The sequence below is a fragment of the Malurus melanocephalus genome, unplaced genomic scaffold (genome assembly GCF_030028575.1).
Source record: "Malurus melanocephalus ecotype Western Australia unplaced genomic scaffold, MMel_1.1 scaffold_454, whole genome shotgun sequence".
In the NCBI taxonomy this organism is placed as follows: domain Eukaryota; kingdom Metazoa; phylum Chordata; class Aves; order Passeriformes; family Maluridae; genus Malurus; species Malurus melanocephalus.
The window spans coordinates 298732-320062 of NW_026623686.1; the positions used below are offsets into that span (position 1 = coordinate 298732).

General features: G+C 39.3%; 1 protein-coding gene across 1 annotated transcript in view; it reads left to right on the plus strand.

Annotated features, from left to right (window-relative positions):
• PARD3 (par-3 family cell polarity regulator) overlaps nt 1-21331 on the plus strand; it is a 392579-nt gene that overhangs the window by 279127 nt on the left and 92121 nt on the right. The window contains 1 exon segment of the mRNA XM_057380497.1: nt 15345-15599. Coding sequence (XP_057236480.1) covers nt 15345-15599 — 255 coding nt within the window.

A 21331-nucleotide genomic window follows, 5' to 3' on the forward strand; every position in this document is an offset into this window, starting at 1 on the left:
AGGCAGAGTTGTTAAATTTGTTCCTGTTTTTAAAAGTAAAAGTGCTTTCAGATTRAATGGTAAAGAGGAAGACTGGAATTGAAGGAAATCAGTGATGAGGGTGTTTGTGCAGCCAATTTCCTTTCACATGGAWAGAGCAGCCACAGAGCTCATGCCAGGGRTGCYGAGSCATGGAAAGCTGCCTTGGTTGTCCCAGCCAGCTCAGGGCATGGGATGGTTGGCCAGACAAGCACCACGCTGTGCCCTGGCTTCACATAGTGCTGAGCCCCAGCTGGCCCTTAGGGTTTCTCAGTAACATTAGGTCCCCAGAAAATCAGCCACACACATTTATATGAAGGAGAAAGACTCGCCGCCTGCATCAGTAACGTTTTCTCTCTCTCCATTCTCTCTCTCTGTCTCTCTGTGTCTCTCTGTCTCTCTCAGTAAAAGTGGTGAGAGTATAGACTGTCCATGTGATGATGTAAGAGAGGTTGCAATAGTCACGCTGGGTACCAAGGTAGAATTATGAAATTATTTGTATAGCCCTCAATGCATGGAGCAAATTCCTAATCCCTGTCCATCAAGTTATGCTAACCAATTTGAATCTTTCCTGGAATCTCACTCCTTGTGCATCGTAAAAACAATTTTATGTGTTCACTGAAACTGCAGAAAATGCATGTGCCAAACCTTCATAACAGCTTGATGTTATAGTAACACAGGTCCTTCTCCTCCCATTGCTCTCTTTCCCTGTGTATTTGCTTTCCTTTGTGTTATGTCTATAAGAGAATGCAACTTCTTTGGGGTAGTCGCATGTACAACTAATAAAATATAATAAAATAGCAACCAAATGTGTGAGATGCTTCCTTATGTTTCTGGAAAATTCAGATGTTGATCTGGTCCATTGAGATGAARTATTTTTGCAGTTAGATTGCAGAGAGTTTCCTTTTGATCCTGTAAAATAATGATGTTAGATACATGCTGTTAATGAAGAGTACTCTTGCAAATTAACTGAACAATCCCTCAAAATGCTTACTAGGAGACAGAGTAAAATATTGCTGTCAGTGTTGGCTCATAATGGCTGCTATTTTAACTTTGTTTTCTGTGGGGTTTTTTCTCTATTTTTTTTTAGCAGTGCAATTCACTTGTTCTATTTTACTTGGTATTTGATACTATATACCTCTAAAATGATGCAATGCTTTGGGGAAATAGATTGGATTTAATGAATTTACTATGTATGAGAGGCTAGGAGCAAAAATCCTTAGGGGGGGTCAGAGAACAAGTGAACAGCCCATTAAAAAATCAATCATGCCCACAATTTTATGGAATTATGCCTTTACTTAATAATTTTAATAGTATTGTACTTASAATAGTATTTTCTTTAAAACCTAGCATTCATATGGATTATGAGACAAATAAGAAAATTAATGCTCTTTAATTTACCATGATTAAATTAATAAAATGGCCTTTTATAAATATATTATTGATAATAATTTCTTGATTCTGTGATTCTTTGATTAAGGAGTGTATCTCTTAAGGTGTGTCTCTTAAGCTACATCCTGTATATGTTGGATATGTATGTAAATGGTGTGTGTCCACTGACAATCTTGAAGTAATTTTGAACCAGAAATGAATTTACTTAGTTGACAATACAGCCAGCTTTCAATGACAAAGAATACTGGAACAATTAGGGGTGTCACCTCATGAGACCACCCACTAGCCTTAAAAAAATTCTGTAAAATACTTGCTATTTGTAAATTCTCCAAGTGTTGGAATAACAGCTCATCCAAGGYCGTAGAACATTGCCCTGTGTCACTATACTTTAACTCTGGTTTACTCCATGAAAACAAGCCTGTTTGCATAATCCTTGAGTATCTGCCAAGCACTGATCTGAAAATCCAGCTGGGCTCTGCTGTGCTGTTGGAAAGGGTTCTTCCCAGCAGTGCRCCAGGCAAAAACTCAAGGCAAGACTAGGCAATAGGTTTTCTGAATGTAGCCTTGAGTCTCCTAAAAAATTCTGTACTGCAGTCTTGAGGAAGCTGAGTAAGACCCAAATTCAGTTATCTCTACCCCTGTGTCAAATCACATCTGTTTTATACATGTACTGATTTGGAGCCTTGCTTTACCTTTGGTCATCTTGTCTATCAAGACTGCTCAAACTGGGCACCACTGAGATGCTGCATTCACTCAGATAGGCTGAGAAAACAGCCCTGGGTCATTTGTGCTTTTGTTATAGAAGGGCTTTTATCAAATCCAGAGTCTCCTGATGCACCTGTGGTTTGCATATCTTCCTAAGATTTCTTCAATTTTACAGACTGGAGATGTGTGGAATATCTTGAGCTTTCAGAGATGCTTCCAACTGCTCATAGTTTTATATAAGCATTGCAGTGTTGGATAGGCTTAAAAGGAAATTTTGAAACTTTTGTCAGTGGCCAAGAGGAATCAGTTCATATGGGTGGTCACCTTATGCTGTGCTGCTGCATCTAAACCTGTGAAAGCTCACAGATCTTTCCAATCTAGAAAGCCTCTACATCTGGTCTTTGAGGGCCTCCTAGAGCAGCTTGGCTCAATATTTAGCCAAGGTGTCCATTGATATCCTGCAACCTGATTGCCCTGAAATGTTCTGAGTTCTTCAAGGYCCTTTAGTGTAGTCTCTTAAGAGAAGTGAAGACAGAGCTGTTCAGAAAACCTGCTGTCTTTTAGTTGTTACTGGTGGCCCTTGCTGGAGAGACCCATCCCTCCAATAGCAGGTTCTGATACCTTTGTTTCTCCCTCTTCCACCCTTTCATTTTTTCTTCAATTTCATTTTTTTGTTTTGTTTTGNTTTTTTTTTTTCTTATTCTTTCCATTTCAACTTTGTGTTCATTACAAAATAAATCCTCAGCAAATCCAAAACCTTTGCCTGTGGTCTTCACTTCTTTAGGACAGGCATGTGCAGTTCTTGGCAAGATGGCAAGGCCATATGTGCCAGTCAACTTCAGCCTTGGACTGACCTCCTCTAGCAAAGGAAGTTCTCTCTGACCTAAACAACTTTACTTTTTGTACTCGGGTAGTAGAAACAGAGGAATGACCTAAACGTACCTCTTTGTGCAGTTTTTAAGAAATTCATCTGAATCCAGCATGGTTCACTGGTGGATAATGCTTAAAAGATGAAAGTTGCAATTCTCATGTAATCTCCTGATTCAGAGTTCGTGATCCATCTATGGGCAAACAGTGCTTATACTGTAATCTGCCTCTAGAGGCACTTCCTCCTCTTGGAAGCAAAGTCTAGAGGATATTTTCCCTGTTTAGTTAATACACTGATTTAAGAGCTTTGCTAATGTTCTGTAAATCTCTGTGTTACCATAAAAGTGTTTTAATCTTAGTATTGTATTCTTCCTCAACTTCCTCTGAAATGGATGCAAAATCAAGCTYTTAAACACCTGTGCTGGGAGGATCAGTCTTGAGGAGCTAAAGAGAAACCTTTTGGGAGAGGATTARACGTTGTTCTGGTGGAAGCGCTGTGCCAGGCTCCGGAGATGCTGGGAGCTGGGGTCCCGTGGAGCCGGGGCTTTGCTCTGCCCTGTCGCAGCCCCTCACAATTACAGCCTCGGCTGTGCTCGCTGGCGGGCAGTGCTGCAGCATCGTTAGCATAGTCCGGAACAGAAACCTCCCGCTGTGCTGGTTTCCCCCCTTTCTATTTTGGAAAACATGACCTTTTGTTCCTCTGCGTTACAAAGGGAGCTGCATTTACATAATTCCGCCGTGGCTGTCCCCAAGTGCCGCCAGTTCCCGGCCGGGCGGTGCCTGGGGAGCGGCGGGGCCGGGAGGGGGAGCTGCGGGCTCGGCKCTSCCGCCCCGGCCCGGCCCGGCCCGGCTGGGCTCCCTGCGATCGGCTCCGCCGAGATGGGCTCCGCCCGGTGCCGGGTGTCATCTGGGGACACCTTTGGGAGCGGCTCGGGGCTCGCTGTGGGCGGCCGGAGCAGCGGGCGATGCTCGGCGGGAGGCGCTGCCTGCGGGGGCGGGTCAGGCGTCTGTCCTGCACTGGCAGATTTGTGTTACTTTTGGAGCTCAGTCAATGGGCTGACAGCACTTTCTTGTGTGAATGTAAACAAGGCTGCGAGTAGAGTGGATGTCGTTCGTGTGTTATTTTTCCTAAAATTAGAGGGAAACATTCTGCCTGTTCATTAATAGTTAAAATAACACTGATTTTTTTTTCCCCCGAAGGATTCAGTTATTCCATAAAATGCTTCCTGTATTTTATTTTCCTAAGGGTATATGGGTCTTTATCTCTAACATGTAATAAACTTCTCTTCATCCTTCTCTAGAACCATTAAAGCCACAAGCCCTTTGTTGTAAAAGTATACTAATGAATAGAAATGTTACAACAAGAACAGAAGTCTTGTGTTTTCCCTTCATCATGCATCATCCATTTTAATTAGACGAAAGGGTGGTGAGTACTGTGACAAGAGTCTGGAATTAAAATCATTAATTGATGTCAAGCTGACGAGAGACTGCTAACATGAATTTACTGACAGCAGGAAAGAAATTAACCTTATTACTTTATTTAGTACATTGGGACTATTTATTATATTTTCCCATGTAAAGTCAATGTGTTCTGTTAGTGATGCTAGAGAAAGACAAAAATTAAAAAAACCTGCGTAAAGTTTTATTACCTCCTATCAATGACATTTGGATGAAAACGACATCAATAATTTACAAAAAACAAACCCACCACATCCTTCTGATCAATGTAACTCATCAAAACCATTGCAGCAATATTTTTGATATTTTAAATGAGTATAACAGGCTATGCTCTCTAGCCAAGTAGAATTGCAAAAGTGATTTGATTTAAAACCATGCCTTAGTTTCTTAATGTCAGTGTTGCAAAAAATGAAACATATTTTCTGCAGCAATGACATTGATTGGAATAACTGTCTGGTTTCATCATCATTGGAAGGTCAGCCTAACAAAGATGAGTTTTAATGTTAAGCATCTTTATTCTTTAGATGAAAGAGTACAGCAGTGTCTTACAGAATGACAGCAGCATCCTATAGATAATTTGTGACCCAAAGGTCATAATAAAAGAATAGAGGGGAGGTCATCCTGTAGTAAAGGCCATCTGGAACTGTTAAAGTATCAGATGGAGTAGGGGGCTGAACAGCAGGACACTCTTGGTGTCTTTCCAGATTTCCCAGAGAGACCATAATATTTTTATTGGAAAACCCCAACTTTTTTTCCCCTTAAGCAAAATATTTTCATCAAGCAGTTTCATCTTACTTTAAGGAAAAAGGACAACATAGTGTGATAAGGAAAGGATTTTTGTTTCTTACATTGCCTAAGAGTTATCTGTGTTTTTGAAATAACTTAAATGTTTAGCTTTACTTTTTTTTGCTGCTGCATTTTGATGCCACTTGACAGCTTTCAAAAAAACAGTTACCTCTAAAGCTATTATTACGGCAAACATCCTGAATATAAGTATTTYGTAAAGTTTTCTGTTAAAACTTTCACCTTCTTCCCATCCTATAAGAGAGGAAAGGAAAAATTCCTCAGAGTGATCAGAAAATCAGAGCAATATGTTTCTCATTCTCATTTTGTGATGGGGTCTGCTCGTCTCAGTTTCATTGAGATTTGTAGCATTGTTTTTGGCAGTGGGTTTTTTTTTTTTTTTTGCATAATGGATGAGGGTGCAGGATATGAAAAAAAAATCAATGGCAATAATTTTTGGAAGAGAACRCATAAGTGAAGCATGAGAATATTGAGCTTTGGAAAAACATTTCAGGCCAGTTCCACTTCATAAAAATACTGACTTCAGGAGATATGTAAATTGAAGCTTTTGTAGAATATAGTTACTGGAATAGTTTTTTAAGCAAACACTACATTTCCTTTAGCTGCATATTGTATATATAGAGATTTTAAGACATCATGCTAAAAGTATGTTTTCTCTTTTATTTCTCTGTAGTGATTCAACACATTGCACTGGGCAAGGTCTRGGCAAGTCCCTTGCAAAATATTGAACAAACATATTTTAGGTGGTCTTTATAATACTCTGTGTTATAAATCAGTTTAAGGTGTCTCGCAGATCATATAGATTCAGTGCTCCCCTAGACATACCAGTTTAAAGTAAGAAAACTAAAATGTTTCCTTTCAGAATGTCAAGAAATTTAGGCTAAGGCAGCACCATGTTCTCTGATGTTATATAAGCTCTGCTTTAGTGGCAGAGTTACTGTAGTAAATACTTATTTGGGAATTAAAAAAAGCTGTACTGTAGTTACTAACTTAMTGAACTTGTTGTTGCTGAATTGACCAGAACTCAAAACCTTTGAGGTTTTCCACAGTTGCACTACCTGACAGTAAAATAAGGCACTAATCGTACTCATTTTTCTATTTCTTAAATACAGCAGCAAGTATTTGACTAGCTGGAAAGTCACCTAATGATACATTCGTAACAGGCAGATCAATCCTCCCTCTGCACCACAGCTGCAACCTTTATTTTGTAGCCAGTTGCTGAACAAACCTTTTGTTCCTTATGAGACACCTGGCTCTGTTGCTGGCCTCGCTATAGATCTGTGCTCTCAGTGCTGTGACCCAGTAAGGTTTTAGGAGTGAATCCTCAGAGGTGTTGTMGGTGTGAATTTGTGGGTCCTGAGCTAAGATATTGACTTATAAGCTATATTCCTTATTGGTTTGGGTTTTTTTTTTKCSTTTTCCTTTTCTTTCATCTTCAGTGTATGAAAGTCACATAATCCTTGCTTTGTTGTGAGGTTTTTCACTGCATTTTTTTTGTCACTTCATACTGTTTCATTTTCTGTCTTCAGGATTAGGTCATTTTATACATAGCAGTCTAGAAACATAGAACAATGGATCTGAAAAAGAGCTAGCAGCAGAATTTTGTACCCACTTTTGTTACTAGATTTCAGCTAGAGGAACATGACTGGTGTATAGGCTCAGCTCAGCCAGCTGATGATGGTATTGTAGCTCCACTTGCTGCCTGCAGTGTCTGGGAATGACTGATTTGATTCTTGGTGKGATATATGGGACCATTTGATATGTAGTGTGCCTGTGTCATTTGTTTCTTGCACACATGGGAACAGCTGCTCCTTACACACCTAGCTGCAGAATTCAGATGTTACCCACCAGTGCTGCTTTCTGGAATTGTTCTCCATTTGGAGAAGAAAAAAATACATGGGAAGGAATGTCTGCATGAAGGAGGAAACCAGGGCTCTTGAAGGAGCTGGATGACATAGTTGTGTTTGAGCAATAAGCTGTGTTTGAGCAATAAGTTGTGTTTCAGCAACAGTTGAATATCACGATCTTCTTCCTTTCTACTTCAGTCGAGCAAAAGGGTTAAATAGGAGATTAGAGCTAAGGTAAMCTAATGATCAGGGACCTGTTATAAGTATAAATACCAACTTTTCTGGACAGTTTTGTTATGCCAAAGAAAAGCTATTTTCCATTTTATTTTCAGTCAGCAATGATGTTCTTTGATGCAACATGGGTCCCAGCAGGATAACAGTCCTGGTTGCTCATCTGACTGATGCTCTCCTGCGGGGGTCACTGACCCTTGGATCAGACATGAAAATAAGGACAGAAAATTTCAGTTGAGGTAGTGTTTGTTTTGGAGACAGGAGGACCTATAGTGCCTATGTACCTGAAACATTCTCCTTTGCTTGAAACATATTCTTTTAAAAAAGCAYAGCAGACAAACCCTCCACCCCAAAATGTGGCAGACTGTTAATGGCAAAGTAGGCTGAAGGCTCCACTGAAATGTAAGATAATTTGTGGATTTTTTAACTCAGAGAAAGCAAGGATTTTCACTTGTTTTCTGCAACACCCAAGAAAGCAGATTTGAGATAACTCTGCTGGGGTTTTGTGTCTTCACTTTGGAAAGACAAAGGGCGAATCAAGAAGGTCAGGAGATAAGGAAGGATGGGGGTGAAATATGTGAGAGATTCCACAAGGTTAGAGGAAATAATTTTAATGTCTCCTTTAGTTTCATCAGTGTCACTTGATTTCAAATTGGTGTTTGCACTTCACCTGCTCATATGCATAATATTTACTTTCTCTCCCGCATTTTTTCATTTCTTTACGTCTTCATTTGTATTTTGCTGCGTACTTTAATAACCTTCTTTAATATAACTCCTTATAAAAATGAGCATAATGTTCTCTTCTTAATATATTAGGGCACTTAAAGTAATCACCTTATCACCTTTATCCTTCACCTTTTTTTTTTTAACTGCAGCCCTCCTGGGTTGTAGCTCATTAAACGTTTTTGAAATTCTCATGCATCTCTTCTGATTTGAGGAGGGGGGATCTTCAGAGAGACAGTAAGTACTATCACATATTCTAATTGGCAGATAGGCTGTGATTGTTGAAGGAGAAAGAAAATTAAGACTGTCTGATTATGTAGATACATTAATTTAGGGATGATGGGCAACCTTTTTTAAAAAAGGAAAAAAAAAAAAAAAGTAGTCCCTGTTATATTTCTCAGCTGTTGTGCAACCAATACATAGGAAATATATGTATGCAAAATCTCTGTGTAGGTGCAGCATTATAGCTCCTTAAGAAAGATCATGTCACTTTTTCAAGGTAGGATCTGCAGGGTATGTCACTCCTGCAAGGTGTTTGTTTCATCCTGGGTTGTTTTTTTTTTAGTTTACAATGACATAAACTTTACGAATTCCTACAGCACTCTTTTCCACTACCTTTTATTTAGGAATTTGCCCTGCTCCTGATGTCTAATAACTCAAGCATTATTCTTGCTTCAGTTAAATACCTAACACATTATTCTTTTCCTCTGGTGTCTGTAGACCCCACTCTGTCTTTTTCTTTCCCAAACAGCTTGATATTGCTGACTCATATCTGTTACCAAGTAGAACTTCCAGATCCATTCCTGAAAAAGCAACTCACAGATTTTTTTCTCTACTTTTAATTGATTCTTTAATTATTCGAACTATGTAAATTACCTTCTAGTTGCTGTTCTTTAAGTTAATTCTATTTTTGAAGTCTACTCTGTATTTCAAGAACATTTGAAGTGTTAATCCTTTCCTCCAAAGTTCCTTCATTTGGATTTTTGATAGATTCACTTGTGTCTAATTAATAATGAAAAACCTAAGTAAATTCAGAGAGTAATCCACGTRGAAAATATCTCAATGTGTCCATTCTGGTGACTGTGAATCTATTCTCTAGACACTCTGTAGGAGCAGCCTGGTTCAACCCATTGCATCCACCCCATAGGTGTTTTTCTTAGTCTGGGACTGTTTCTGCTCTGTTCACAAGGCCATTTGCTGTGTTTTAGAAGGGAATCTGACTGACTTGACCACATCTGTTCTTGATAACTCTGTGGTGGCTACTGCTTGTTCCATTATCTCCTCTGTGCTTACCAGTAGTTTACTTAAGAAGGGATTGAAGTTAAACTCATGAGTCTTTAATTCTTTTCTTTCTCTGAAGTATGTTTGACTTTTTCTAGTTTTTCGGTATTTCARCTGTCCTCAACTTCTGGTTACTGGAAAAGTAAAAGTCTGCCTCAAACAGTTGTGTGTGTCAGATGAAGTTCAACTACCTTAACCAGTTTCTAGCACTTTTTTGCTGGTGTATTGAAGATATTTTTGTTATTGGTGGTAGTCAATTATGCTGGTCATCTGCTTGCAGTCAACCATTTCAGTGAAGACAGATGCAAAGGAAAAAGCCATTAAGCCTTAGGTCTCCTCAGCATCATCTGTCAATATCCTTCCCTCACTGCCACGCAGGGGAGCAACCTTTCCTTTGCTCTTCCTTCTACTGCTAATGCAATTACGCAATGATTTATTGTCATCTCTAAAGCTCCCTGCTACTTTTATTTCACATTATGCCTTGGCCTTTCTGATGTTGTCCCTGTATGCTTGTGCAAACTGACCACATTCTGCATGTGTTTCCTCATGTGTCTGAGGTCAGAGGATGGTCATATTTCAGTCAACTGGCCACACATGTATATCTATAGCAGATTAGGCAGAATGGTTAATATTTTTCTTTTAATGACTTGAAAAAAGTTGGTCTCTAGCCTTTCAATTTAAAAATTGTATTTACATAGCAGTATTTTTTGACCTTTTTTTTGTTTTATTATGCTTATGTTTTCAATGAAATGGGGGGAAATGAGGAAGAGGAGGTGTCTTTCTTATTTACAAGCTACTGCTCTTGGTGGCCGTGATTATCCCTTGTGCAGTGATCCCTCTGAATGATTTTCCCAGGAAGGCAGATGGTTTTGCTGAGAGGTGGTTATAACTGTGATAACTGACTAGCTCTAATCATGGTAAGAAAAGCTAAGTGTCATGTGCCTGTTCAGAGTGAAATCGCAGTAATGCCTATAATCAAGGTACCCTCATTAGAAGGTAGTTGTCAGAAAAATTCTGCTGGGCTCCAGACAAAGGTCAAAGAAAAATACAGGAGAGGACAAACTCCCATATTGACTTGATTGCCAAAAATTAGAAAAAGGGCCATTAAAGCCCTGAAGGCRGTTGAGGAGGTTGGGGGAGGGACAGCGAGACCTGGCGTGCTGTGCCTGCAAGGTATTTTTCACTGGCAAAGAAGGAGGGGACACATTTGACAAGATCTGGCTGCTGGCCAATGCACTTTCTGACCTCTTTATTAGAAACGATATCTGGCAAAAACTGCACTGAATGTGTTCATCCCGCTGGACTCACTTGAACAAGCTTTATAAACGTGTCGTTGTTTCTCTGCTTCCAATCCATCATCCCAGCGCATGCCAGTGTGATGGTAGAAGAACTGAGAACTGGCAGCCGTGAATGGCTTGTCATTTAGCTTCTGTCCTTACACAATGCTGTTTCTATCCTTAATAAACATTGTCAGCCATCTCACATATGTGGAACTGCAAGCATTCAATACTGATTTTGTAAATGAGTGAGCCTCGGTGGAAAAGATGAGGGTGTGGATTATCACTTGGGCAATAGCTGAATCCTGGCAGCAGCAGGAGGATTAATTGAATTGACCAAGCAATTGCACACCAGAAACAGCAGCCAACTTTGTTTCTGCWCTGAGGGGAGGACATTGCTGCCATTGCAATGGCAAATGTAATGTACTGGCCATGAATATCCTTCCCATGCTGTGTTCATCAATTAAGATAAGTAGGTGATTTTTTGCAAGGATCTAAATCACCAGTATGAAAAAATCCAAACAAARGAGGCTGAAGGTCCCAGGGGATTTGGGATATATTTATAGTTTACTCGTAACTTAGATGAAATTAGAATTGATTTGTCTTCTTTTGACAGCTCTGCTTATTCACTTCTACCAGCAACAGCTCAGTCAGCTCCAAAGATTTAACTTTTCTGTTGCTGAAAAAAGTTTAGTTCAGAGAGCTGCTATAAACATTTGACTCAGGGTGGCATTGAATCTCAAATTAATATGATTATTTAGTACCCATGTATGGATTGCATGGCAAAGGCCATTTGTGGTCAAGTAAGGGCTACTCAATGCAGTTGGTGGGGCCTGGAGAAGGTTTGGCTTTGTCTTAAAATGGGCACTTTACAAATGTTTGGCTGAACTGTATGCTGGACCATGCAGCAGCTGCCTGATGTGACTGAATCTTGACCAGCTCTCCTGGGAGTTGAAAACTGCCTTGATTCCTGAACTGAGGTGTCTGTAATGGTAGTTGCCTTCATCTGAAAGCTGAATGTCACTCACAGTTTGGAARAAGGRGAYGAGGTAGCTGYYGTTCACTGGGGACAGCCATSCAAAAGCTTTTCCCTTCCTTTTGTGACCACCATTTCATGTGCATAGGAATTGCTGTACAATGGGTATGTCTATCATTAGTGGATTAGCTTGCAATGAAAAGCTCTTCTAACAATTATAGGAAGTTCTGCAGCCAACAATATTGTCATTTGAAGCAGTTATCATTAGCTTTTGAATTGAATGGCACACAAATGCATGAGGATAGTTTATACTTTACTGAACGTTATAATTTGAGTCTCAAAAGCATGACAGTACATTGTTGACATTTTCAATATTAACACTTCAGCAGGAAGGGTTTAGAAACTTCTTGGGTAGCTTTTGTATTTTTAAAAGTTCAGTTTCATTTAAACACTGAAAAATTGATTAGCAGTTTTTGCAAAAATGCTTTCATGATGAAAAGAGTTATGTGAATGTTAAACATTATTATTATTATCAACCCCCCMCAAAATCCTTAAGAWRGCCATAAATCCTYRAAATTAGCTGATCTGAAATCTCAGACATATGCATTTTTATTGTGCCATGTCATGAAGGAAGACAGCTTAAAACACTTATCCTCRTTATGAAACCAAAGCGCTGTGGTCAAACACTTCTCCAAACACTGGATTTCAATAGCGGGGGTGTTCCTGATTAGGGCTGAAGTACAGAGTGAATTCTAGGTTCTCATCTGTGCTGCACAGTGTGTTTACATAACCATTTTAATCTTCCCCACAACAGTCTGCACTGGCATTTCCCATGTCAATCCTTGATGTGTTATGTGCTAACAAATGATTTAGGGTGTATCATGCATATACGCAGATGAGCACACAGAGGGGCCAACATAAAATATAGCATCACATTAAGTTCRTGTCTTATATAAAAATATATTCAGAATTAAAAGCTGTTATCATTCAAAAGGGATAGTGCAGTATTCAGCTAAGAGCTCTTATTCTTTTCAAGAATTTGCCTACCTATATTTCCCCAGTCTTTTGGTTCCTTTAAGTTGAGAGATGTTTACATGTAGTATGTCCTTGGAAAAGCAAACTCAAACATACTTTAAGGAATATTCAAAAATGTGTTAAGCAATCATAATACCTATACTTTTTCATGTGAAATTGCCATTTTCACACTGGCTTAAATGTAAAGCACAGAAAACTAATTAAGAGAAAAAGAATCTGAACATTTTGGGTTTCAGTGTAGTCAGACATCTTAAACCTTTAATTYTAGTGTTATCCTTTGTTAGATGTTGTTGCAAATGGTTCCTGGGTATTTTGTTTGTAATTAACAGGGAGATTAATAATGTRTTTGAACTCTGATTTTTAATACCATGTATGTGTATTAATACATTGTATTAGCAGTTGTAGAAAATACTGTAAAAATTTTGCTGGTGGATGTGAACATAATTACTTGCATAACACTTCAACAATCAGTTCTTTCCCACTTGAATGGGAATAAGTATCCCTCATGGAGCCATGCATAGGAAAATCTGAATGCTCTGGCTGCAAATGSCTCAGCATCCCAACTATTAAAGAATCAATAAGCAGATGCATGAGGAAAGGTGGTTCACATGAAAAAGGGAACACTTATGTCTGCACCTGTGGAGAGTGATGTGATCTTCATGGTCAAAAGTGACATAATTTCACCACCCTCTCCCGTAGCAGTTCATGTAACAGAGGCATATATACCTGCGACACCAGGTAATTCTGTTTTATAAAGTCTTTCAGGTAACAATGTTTGCTTCTGATTGAAATACTCTGTGCCACATTATTGTTATACTGTCTGATGCCATGCACTGACATTTTGATTATCTAAAATACATGGATTTTTTCCTTCTAATCAGTGTTAGTGTTCCAGTATGTGATGATATATTGTCCATTTGAAGGTGAATTAAAGCTACCAATGTTGAGAAAATTTTTGATTTCCTTTGCTTCTCCCATTCAGAGGACAAATATCAGTAGATAAATACGTTTCTTCACAGGGTAATTAATACAGGAGTAAAAACTGTAAGTTAAACTAAAGTGAGAGGAATCAACATTTACAGATGATTTTCAGACCTGTTTTTTCTCTTACATGGACTGACACCTTGTAATTGATTAAGGCTGTAACAATTCTGAATTACAGCTTTGGGGTATAGGAGAATGTAAAAAATATATACTTTTATTTTAAAATAGGCCTGCAGAAACCCTGTTTAAGTCTGAAATGAGTTTTTGGGTTTAAACTTGAGTCCCTCTCCACTGTAAATTAAACAAAAAATTCCAGTCTGATGTTGCTGAAATTGTAGAGGAAAATTCTGTGTGCAGACTAGTGTTATAGTTTTCACTTCTATTTTTCCTATGAAAATAAAAAGCAACCAGTAAAGAAAATAATTTTTTATCTGCAAAATTAAAAATTTATGTTAGTTTAAATTTAACTTCTTAGTTCTTGTTTTTTTCTTTTCACTGTGACTGAACATAACTTGGGGCATGTAAATGGATGAGTGAATCACCAGTGTAGATGGCTCTGGCTGTTAAAAGGAATTCAGCCAATCAGTTGTATCCCAACTTTCGAAAGAGACCAAGGTTCTCAATAGGCTGYTCTTGTTAAAAGTTAGTAACATGATGTCTTTGGATATGGCAGGACACACAGCAGTTTCACAGGGCTGCAGTCTGCATGGATGGATGCTGTCACACTGTAGGCATGGCTGTATTAGGTGAAAAAGGAGCACATTTTCCTAATGAAAGGGAGGAGACAGCTGAGTGCTTCATTTTGTGATGATARCAGAGCATTAAATTGGTCTGGGGCGACACTGTAGAGGAGGGTGTGGTCAGTTCACTGTGTGTGCAATACATCAAATTTTATAAAATACCAAAGAAACTTTGAAGCCCAGATCAAATTTTTGTAATAGCTTTATGTGTTTTTGAAAATATGACCTGTGCTCAGTTTGTGCTTGTCAGACTCCTAAATGTCATCTATCTGTCACTTTTTATCATACTGCTAAATTAGTGCACATAGATACAAACCCTGTCCAGCATCACGTTTCATTTGTAACTTTAACACAAGGCACATGTTTTCACTTTCTGGGAAGATGCAGCTTGCTTTTGAGAGATGCCAGATTATGTTTGTTTTAAAAAGCATGCACTATTAAAAAGAATAATACAAGAATCTGCTTCTGCTGTTTACTGCGTGCATGCAGACATTAATATATATGTGTATCCTATCCCTACACAGCTTTTTAATTCTGAAAAATGTATGATTTTTGTAGTACTGAGCTAAGAAAGTACATTAAAATTCTTCTCTAAATATACATATTAAAACCATTAAATCTGGTAAGCTTTGATGGAGTACAATAAAATCTGAATGGTGTGTCAGGCCATTCTCAGACAGGTCAGGTAACAGCACAGGCATCCTAAGATGCATGAAACGATGGAGTAACTGTTTACCAGCAGCTATGGCTCCTCATKATTTAGCTAATAACGAAACAAAAGACAGTGTATAATCAGACGTACTCCTTAAAGACCAGTGTTGTTCATAGCATTGTTTCAATCTAGGCTTCAGTGTCCAAGGTAAACTTGAGACCTCATGGCAAACTGTAACTGGATACCTTCCCTGGTTTCCAGTAAGATAGGTTCCCAAAAGTTCTGCTAACTGCTGCTTTCAGATGCCTCAGCGGGGAGACACCCATCAGTTTCATCCTTCTTTTAATTTTCCAGAATCCAAGCGAAAACTCGAGAATTTCGGGAGAGACAAGCTCGGGAACGTGACTACGCAGAGATCCAGGATTTTAACCGGACGTTTGGCTGTGATGGGGATGCGATGTACGCTGGGATYGCTGCCTATGACTCTCCAAACAGCGGCACCGTGACGCTGAACGCCCGACCGCAGAGCCCSAGGGAGGGGCAGACAGTGGAAGCCCTGTACGCCCAGGTGAAGAAACCACGCAATTCCAAGTCTTCACCTGTAGACAGGTAGGCACCACGCATCAATCAATACACCCTCTCAAAGTCTRCCCTTGTACTGCTTCTGTCGTGGGAGATGGTTGTACATCAACTGGAAAGGCAGGGCTGCATTTTTATTGGCTTTTTAAAGCCTTTATGTAGAGCAGTATTGAGCTCGCTCAAATSAAGCTATTACAGAATGGGTTGTTTTCCGCAGTCCAGCTACATTTCTTCTCTTTCTTCAGATGGTTTGGAATTTTGGAATCACTGTTGGGTACCACTGGAATTAAATTCAAAGTTTTAACATAATCAGGTTTATTTATCAAAGCTCTAGTGGATATGCCTGTGGAGTACAACATTTCCAATCTATTCACAGTAGTTACAAAATCTCTGAAAGGTTATTGTTGTTACAGCAAAAATGGGTTAAAGCYTACATGGATTCTAGTCCTACTGTAGTCCTGAACTTCAGGCTAACAGGTTGAGCTCTTTTTTTGGACACAGACCAAGTGAGCAAATTCCAAGCTTCACTCATGGGTTCCCAGCCTCAATCTGAGTTACTTCTCAGGTTGTAGCTTGTGATTTATACTCTTCCTGCAGTTACATTATCGGACGGGTGTCACAAWTGCTTTTATGATGAAACTGGGCAAAATTCTGGTTTCTGTTGGGGTTCTGAGTTTATTTRAAAACCTGAAGCTAAAACAGGCATGTAAACTAACATAAAGTAAAAACAGTGAAAAGCAAAATTCACTGAGATTTTTGTGCTTTAACAATGAAAATACATCTGTTTTCTTGGCTTACTGTTATGAACTTTTAGTTCTACATTTTCTCAGCGTTACAAAAACTAACACTAAAATCCTAGTGTAAGATGTATTGTTCACTCATTTGGAAGTTATTTGTTTAGCTCGTAGTAAAGCCATTCACTTTGTTTTCTACCTCATTCTTTCCAGCAGGAAAGTATTGGACTTTCAGTTAAATCAGCAAAGCAATGTCCTTGTTGCAATGTTTGAGATCGGTATAGCTTCTACATGAGCAGTGGCATTGAGCTTGCATATTCTGTTCTAGGTGGTAATGGAGTCATTTGTATTTCAGCTAAATATTTAAAACTCTTTGAGGACTGAGAGGATTCGATCCTCCACTAGATCTATTTTGCAAAGTTTCTTTACATAATACTGATAAAAATACATCTTCTAACGTGACAAAAAAGAAAAACTCGGATACATGGTGGAATGCATATATTTTTACTAAAAATCAGTAGCACAGCTGCCTTTTTATTTTCTCATTTGCACTATTCTCTTGCATTGTGTTAAAGATCTACTTTTCGTAGTATGTGAAAATAATTTAAATATTGTGAATGTATGTGCATTATTTCAGTGAAAGAAGTGAAATAATGTTAAAAGGTGACAGCTTCATCCGTGTCCTTGAAATTTTATATTCCTTACCCTCATATTGGCTGGCACTGGAATATCCAGGTGCCTGACATTTCAGCACTTTTGTGCCTTTGGAAATYAAGATAGCTTGGTTGGATATGTCTGCCACGTGGTGATTCTCATGGCTGTTTTTGTTAGACCAAAGGCAGTGTTTCATGCTGGAGTTGAATGGCATCAATGTCACATCAACAAAAAAAAAAGTTCTTTGATACAAACCTGGCACGGCAAAATAGGAGACCTGCGTGACCCCGCTAACTCTGTGTGGTGGCTGATAAAAGAGCCAGGAGAGAGCGAGTAAAGTGGAAGATAACGGAGTACCGGGGGAATCTGATGTTAATCACATGGGTAGGACTGAAGAGCAGTGCAGTAGTTTTGTACATTCAGGCTGCTCCTGGAGCAYGGAGGGTCCTGTCTCTCACAGCTGGATCATGCTGAGACAAAAGAAAGACCCAGCGCACACAGTGGGMCTGAGCAGAGGGATAAAACACAAGTAGAGTACTAGAAATAGGGCAAGAAAATACCACCCCTAGTCCTGTGATAAAGGGGGTGCATTTGACAAGAAATACCTAGAAAGAAATATTTAATTCATATGTAAAAATATTATGATTTGCTATAAATGTACTGTAAAATACCTGTTCAGGGGTCTGAGGCATGAAGGTCTAGTGTATGGGGTTTTCTTTCCTCTCTCTCCTCACACCTTTTTGAACAACCAGGCTGTGAAGATGGTGAGTCCTAGTTGGTTCCAGGAGGCCTTCTGGGGAATGTTGCAGTGATATGCACAATCTCAGGCTCAAAGTTACCTCTCCCTGAAGTTGGGTCTGTACTTTGGGCCCAGTGCTGAGTGTCATAGAATGAAATATTTATGAAATAAATGAATAGAATGAAATATTATGAAATAAATAGTTTGGGCTGGAAGGGGCCTTGAAGATCACCTGGTTGGGCATGGAGGAGGTGTCACARCTGTGAGGGAGCAGTTTTCAATCATCCTTGAGGTGTGTGAAGGATGTCTGGGAGCTTGACCTTTGTGGTGTTCAGCAGGAGAGCCTGGATTGGGGTTGGATGCCTTCCCAGAGGCTGCTCTTGCTCTGGCTTTTACAGGCTTCATCTCAGATACACCAAGAAAGCACCATCTGGGCATGGTTCTGAGAATCAAGCTGTGACCATGTGGATCTCTGGTGCCTGTTAACTGTTCTGCCTCCTTGTCTGTAGATTACCTGGCTCCTCACTCCATGTGCTTTGCAGTTTGTTTCTTGCTATCCCTTCCCAGCAGTGTGACCTTCCTTTTTCACTTGGCATCTCCTGTGGTGCCTCATTTGACACCAAACATCCAAATACCTCTGCTAAAAGCTCTTCTCCATGGAGATCTCTTCTCTGATTAATCCTGATAATGGTACAATAAATTTGATGAGAAATAGTTGGTTGTAGTTCTGCATCCTTAGAATATTGTGTACATGAATGTTCACRTGAGGTGAGTGTTGTTTTCAGTGTGTTTTACTCCCTTCCCTCCCATCCTTTCCTTTGTCTGCATGTTTCAGAGGTTACCCAAACAGAAACAGTTGCTTCCAGCCTTTGTGGATGGGAAGGGAAGTCGCTCACAGTGTGTTACCCTTGTGCTGAACTGCCAGGAGCTGGGAATGGCCAGGSTGTCTCAAATCTTTAGCACGTTCATATTAAAAGCAGCATTGTTTATATGGGAAATGTTATTCCTATTAAAGCTTGGCGCTTAGTGCCAAGCAAAATTTGACATTTAAGTATGTCCAAAAGGTTATTTAAAAGTCTGTTACAAAGGCTCCCATAACAAAATGTCCCATAATAGTTTGCATACCATTGCTGAGCACTTATGACAAATTTTTCTGTAACTTACAAGAGAATTACTGCGCCTGTGTGTGAGGCCTTGTCAGGATTTGTTTTTCTTTAATATTCCCTCAACTTCTCTATTTCTTTCATCAACACATGCCACCAACTGTTGTAAGYTTAACTGTCATGGCAAATGGTGAGTAGCAGAGTGGAGGACAAGTATGTAAACTGCTCATCAGTGTGGACAGATAGTACAAAATTGTAAGAAAAACATGGTTATGCCTTAAACTCTGTCCATTTCTCTAAATAGAATGTAGACACTATACTGTCAAAATACAGCATAGGAGAAACATGTTAACTCATTGGAGACTCAGCTAGATGTGTGTAAGTGACAATGCTTTACCCATTTTACCAACAATGGCTATTAAGAAACCCAGTAAATAGYAAATGTTTCTCAAATATACCCTTGCAGGACTTGAAACTGGTTTAGAATTACTTTAATGCAGATTTGTGTTGCATCAGAGTTAAATTGTTAATGGCTGTTGGTGGGGTTTAGAGAGGAAAGTGTTGTTTGGTTGGCTGGTTTGGTTTTTCAGTGATCAAATCAAAAGCTGTAGCTAAGATATAGCACTAAAAAGTTGTTTTCTGTTCTTTATCCTAGAGAGCCAAAGCAGATTGTCTTTCTTAACAGAGGAGTTTAGTGCCTAGAAGGAATGAAGCTCTAGCAATAAGTAAACAAATAARTAAGTTGGAAGAGACTGATGATCAGTATAGCTCCATACACATGAACTGCCCTTTTGACGTAAGCTCCATCCAGTGCACCAACAACAAACAGAGAGAGGCTGCTGAGGAGCTTTTCACTTCTGTGTTAGGCATTAATGGAGTGAAGCAGAGGTGGAATGTATAATCTATGTTTATTTTACCATTCAGGAAAGAGGTTGTCTCAAGAACACTGTTCTTGAGAATGAGGCTTTCAGCTTAGCTGGAAGATGTCTCTGGTGTGTTTTGCAYCACAGAGCAGAGAAGCTGCACGAGTGATCAGTGCTGTTGTTCATGTGGATGACAATGATGCCATACAGTGGGGCTTTATGGYGATCACCTGACACCCACAGGATGTAGCCAGACAACTCCTAATGGCTGTCACTCTGTAATCATTTCCCACCAAGAGTGCATTGTCCTGAAATAAAATTGAAATAAAATAGGCACTGTGCTGCTGTAAATCTAAATAGCTTGAAAATAGTAGGTTAGACTCCTCCAGCTTGCCGAGGACATTTTAATGGAAACATAAATACCATAATCATATGCTTTTTGCATGCATTTTGCCATTAAAAAGAAAAAAATCTTCATTTTAGAAAGAAGACCTTTATGAACTGGTTTATTTTCTATCAGAAGTGGAATCAAGTTATGTCAAAGAAATATCTGGGAACTGAAAATAACCCCACTTCCTTTAACTGTCATCTGCTCAGTGCAAAGAGGCAGGATGCTGTTTTTCGGGTCAGGTCACATACTTTGCTTGCTGCTTTTCCAAAAAGTAAGGCAGAACATTTTATTAAGCTGTTAACTTTGATTCTCTCAGTAATATCTTTGTGCTTAAATTGGCATGAGGGTAATGAAACCTGGAAACCACATAGAAACACTCTAATATAATATAAGAATATGTAAAAAGTGAAATAAGCAGACCCTGTCTTTCTAGAGTGTATAAAATAACTCTTAGCAATAGTGGAATGGGCCATGAAAGCTATGAAATACTATATTGCTGTGCCTGGATAAATATTTGTTAAAAAAGCAGGCTCTTGTGCAGCTATATTAAACTTCTTTATTAGTGGTGTCAGTCACAGGAGTGTTCTTAAGTCTGTGGGATCATTTATGCTGACTGCCAGGCCCACCAGAGATAGAGATAGGGGTTATTACTCAGGGTGATGCATCCTGTAAATGCTAGGATGTTTCTTAGGTGAAGAGATTTTTTGATGGCTCTGGAAGTTGACTTGAAGAGCACTTTCATGAAGGCAAAGGCCACTGCAAACCATCTAACCAGTGACATTTAAAACCTGCAGAACAGTGCAGAAGGCTAACAACCTATATTGAATAAGATTATGAGTAAGCTCTTCCCTCCTACCTCTGTTTACTTCTCTTCACTGATCTGGAAGTGTTTTCCTATCTCCTGGATCCCTTGTTCTTCACTGTTTGTCACTCTCTGCCATCAGAGCCCTACAGATCCGTGCTGCCAGGGGAAGGTGCCACTCATGCAGGTAAATATGCTGTGAATACTCAATCAGGTTGCCAGCATTTCAGAGCTGGGAGCTTCTTGTTTTCTTAACTCCCTAAGTAATCCGTAATGTTTCAGAAATTAATAGTCACAGGTTTTAAATCCTTACCTTCCAGTCAGTGTCACTCTTTTGTGGCATTAAAAAGCTTCATTCCTGYGAGAATCTGACTTCTGGAAAGACTTTCCTAGGAAATGGCACATATGCCATTATGGAATAATCAGGCTTTCCAAGGCAACCTGCCTGGAGAGCAGGGGGTTAACAAACTGTTTGC